Genomic DNA, 2819 nt, shown 5'->3' with positions numbered 1-2819 from the left:
GGCAGAGTAGTATTAAAATCTCAACTTTATTTGGCCAAGAAACAGGTTCCAATGTTACTGTAGCGGAATGCTAAGAACAGCCTGAGAGCTCAGGCCCTTGAGGCACTCCCCTGCTCGAGTTCCACCCCAAAACCCCCCCTCACCGCAGTGTCTGGTTTGATCAGCCCCCCACCCCAGCCCCCCGGTCAGCCCGTTCCAACGGGAAGCGATTGCAGAACAGTCTTGTTTGATCGAGAGGGTGACAGCACAGCCAGCGCCCACCTGAGCCAGCCGAAAGCCCACCTCAGAGCCTGCCACAGCCAGTGCACAGTATTCCACCCTTCCAGGTGCTTGGGATAGTCAGCTCCAAGTGTCTTAAAGCAGAGGGAAAAGGAAACACCCAGCCAGCACGGAGAGCAGCACCTTCATACACCCTGTGCCAGGACGATGCCACCAGCCTAACGCTTCTTCCCTGCATGCGCTGGATCCGACTCCAGGGAAGAAGAGCCGGGACCAAGGACCCGGCCAGGGGCAGAAATCAACTACAGGGCTTCAGTTTTAAAGGAAAAGGGGGAAAAAAAAGCCTCCTCGGAAGATAGTAGCGGCACAGCTGCAGATGGCTGGGCCGCTGAACTCGTGCTACCGCACCACCGTCTGCTTCCACCCAGAAGAACAGAACACAAACAAGGGCTGTGTACAACAGGTACATCCCAACAAAGCGGCGCCCAGCTGGCTGGGCTGGCTCTGGAGACAGAGCCTTCTGGGAGGCGAAGGAAAGGGAACAGTCGAGTGTACAGGCAAGTGGGGGAAAGCGTTACTCAAAGCCAATCCCTGGATTTCCAGTCATTCACCTTCTGCTTTAAATCTTAATGGGTTCCCGACTCACTGGGCTGCGTAACAGCAGCCAGCTTAGTGTCTGATTTTTTGGGTGATGCAGATCAGTCTTCTCCTTACAATTCATCCTTCTGGATTTTCTGCTCATCGTCGTCACCTTCCTCAAGGTCTGTTTCTTCATCCGTCTCCAGGTCCTCCAAATCCTGTTCAGGTTAGAGACGGCTGCTGGTTTCTGGCACGTTAGGCAGGTCCAAAACCAGGCACAGAGCAGCAGCTCTGATCGGTTCACAGTTCTGCTGCTGCCTTAGCCAACGCCCAGAGGCTTCTACCAAGAGCTCCGAGTTTGGGACATGACGGATTAGAAACCCCTGGAAGCTGGTTCCTGCCCACCAACACCCTCCACCCGGCCGGTGAGGAGCTCCCGGCTAGGCAGGCCGCATACAGAACGAGCATCCCGCTGCTCCAGTTCCAGGGGCTGAGCAGTTCCCAGTACAGAACCAGCCCTCCCAGTGCTCCAGCAGGTTGCCTGGCAACCAGTCAGCGTGTGCAGGTCCAGAGACTGGATTTGTGTCAGTGCATTTGAGTCTAAGCCTCCCAAGAACCTTGGTTTCACCCCCAACTGAAGCGTTCTCGGGAAGACGAGTCCGTTATAGGCCAAGGGCCAGCCCAGCCACATGGGACAGGGTGCCCACACCCCAAAACATTGCCTCTTGCTCCCAAACATCACCCCTTCCTGCCACACAGCCACCCAGGATCTCACCAAGGATTCGAGCACAGCCCCAGATCCAACCCGTGCTCTGTATTCCAAGGGCCCCCAAGTACTGTATTGCTACTACTCACGTCATCCGCTGCTGCCCCATCCTGCCCTCCGCTCTCCAAGAATTTTTTGAAGCCTTCTAGTGTCCTCTCTCCATTGTAGTCGATCACCTACAGAGGAAAAGGCATCGGGAGAATGGTTACAGGCACCCATGGAACCTCGGCCCTGGGGAGGAGAATTCTTTCTGAGTGAGAGTTAACATGCCAAGCAAAAGGGAACTTGAAAATTCACCTTCACCCACACGAGACGAAGGAAAACAGCTCAGCCACTAGACTTCAGAGATCACTGCGAGGAGAGAATAGCCTGCAGATGAGCACTGTCCTCTACGCTCCCTCTTCTCCCCATTCCCGCTTCCCACCCACCCCACACTCCTTCCTACAGCCCAGCCCCGCAGAGGGCCTCGGATGTCCTGTAGCTGCGTTCCATCCCGAGGGAATGGTGCCCTCCCCAAGGCCTGTCCAGAGCCGCCCGGTCAGTGATTCCCAAGCTGCCTCGTCTGCCAGCGGTACACAGCCAGCCGCCTTACGTTTCTGCCGGAGCCTGCAGGGAAGAACTTGAGCGTGGGGAAGCTGTGGATCTTCACTGCCTCGACTTCGTTGGCTGTCGAATCCATCTTGGCAATGACAATGTTCTCATGGTCCTGGTAGGTCTCTCCCAGCTTGTCCCAGATAGGAGCCAGCTGCTTGCAGTGACCGCACCAGGGGGCATCTGTTAACCGCAGGGACACAGCTCGCACTGGGACACGGCGGGTCACCCTCTCCCTCAGCCCCCCCACCAGACAGGGCGCACATCTCGCCAACGGGGCACCCCGAGGCACTGTGTCCCGGTACTCTGGCCCTCGTCATGCCCCTTACGCGGCCTCAGCTGCTCAAGGGCACTTACAGAACTCCACAAAGACGTTCTTATCCTCGTCAAAGGCAACTTCTTCAAAGTTTTTCCCAACCAGAACTTTGACAGGCTGCTTGTCCCAGTCTTCAGGGAGATCCTGACTCATCAGGTGGGGCTGGAATAAGAGGTGACCTTCAGAGGCCCGGTTTGCTACACAGCAGCTTGGAATGTACGTGCAATCGCGGAACTCCCAGGTTTAGCCACCCCCTTCAGCGCCTCAGTCGCAGGCCGTGAGCAGTGGGATGAATCAGCCACTTCCTCTCCGGCTTACGGACAGGCTCCTTCCCACCCCGAGGACGCA

The 2819-nt window shown here is 56.8% G+C and overlaps 1 protein-coding gene across 1 annotated transcript in view; it reads right to left on the bottom strand.

Annotated features, from left to right (window-relative positions):
- Nucleotides 1-642: 642 nt before the first annotated feature.
- Nucleotides 643-2819, bottom strand: part of P4HB (prolyl 4-hydroxylase, beta polypeptide) — a gene marked incomplete at its 5' end in the record, with an annotated part of 6172 nt that continues 3995 nt past the window's right edge. Inside the window, 4 exons of the mRNA XM_010159738.1 lie at nt 643-1016; nt 1654-1740; nt 2157-2338; nt 2513-2633. Of these exons, the coding sequence (XP_010158040.1) occupies nt 930-1016; nt 1654-1740; nt 2157-2338; nt 2513-2633 (477 nt within the window). The remainder of the gene's footprint in view (nt 1017-1653; nt 1741-2156; nt 2339-2512; nt 2634-2819) is intronic.

The sequence above is a fragment of the Eurypyga helias genome, unplaced genomic scaffold, assembly GCF_000690775.1.
Source record: "Eurypyga helias isolate BGI_N326 unplaced genomic scaffold, ASM69077v1 scaffold19559, whole genome shotgun sequence".
NCBI classification, from domain to species: Eukaryota; Metazoa; Chordata; class Aves; order Eurypygiformes; family Eurypygidae; genus Eurypyga; species Eurypyga helias.
This window is presented reverse-complemented; position numbering and strand designations above follow the sequence as displayed.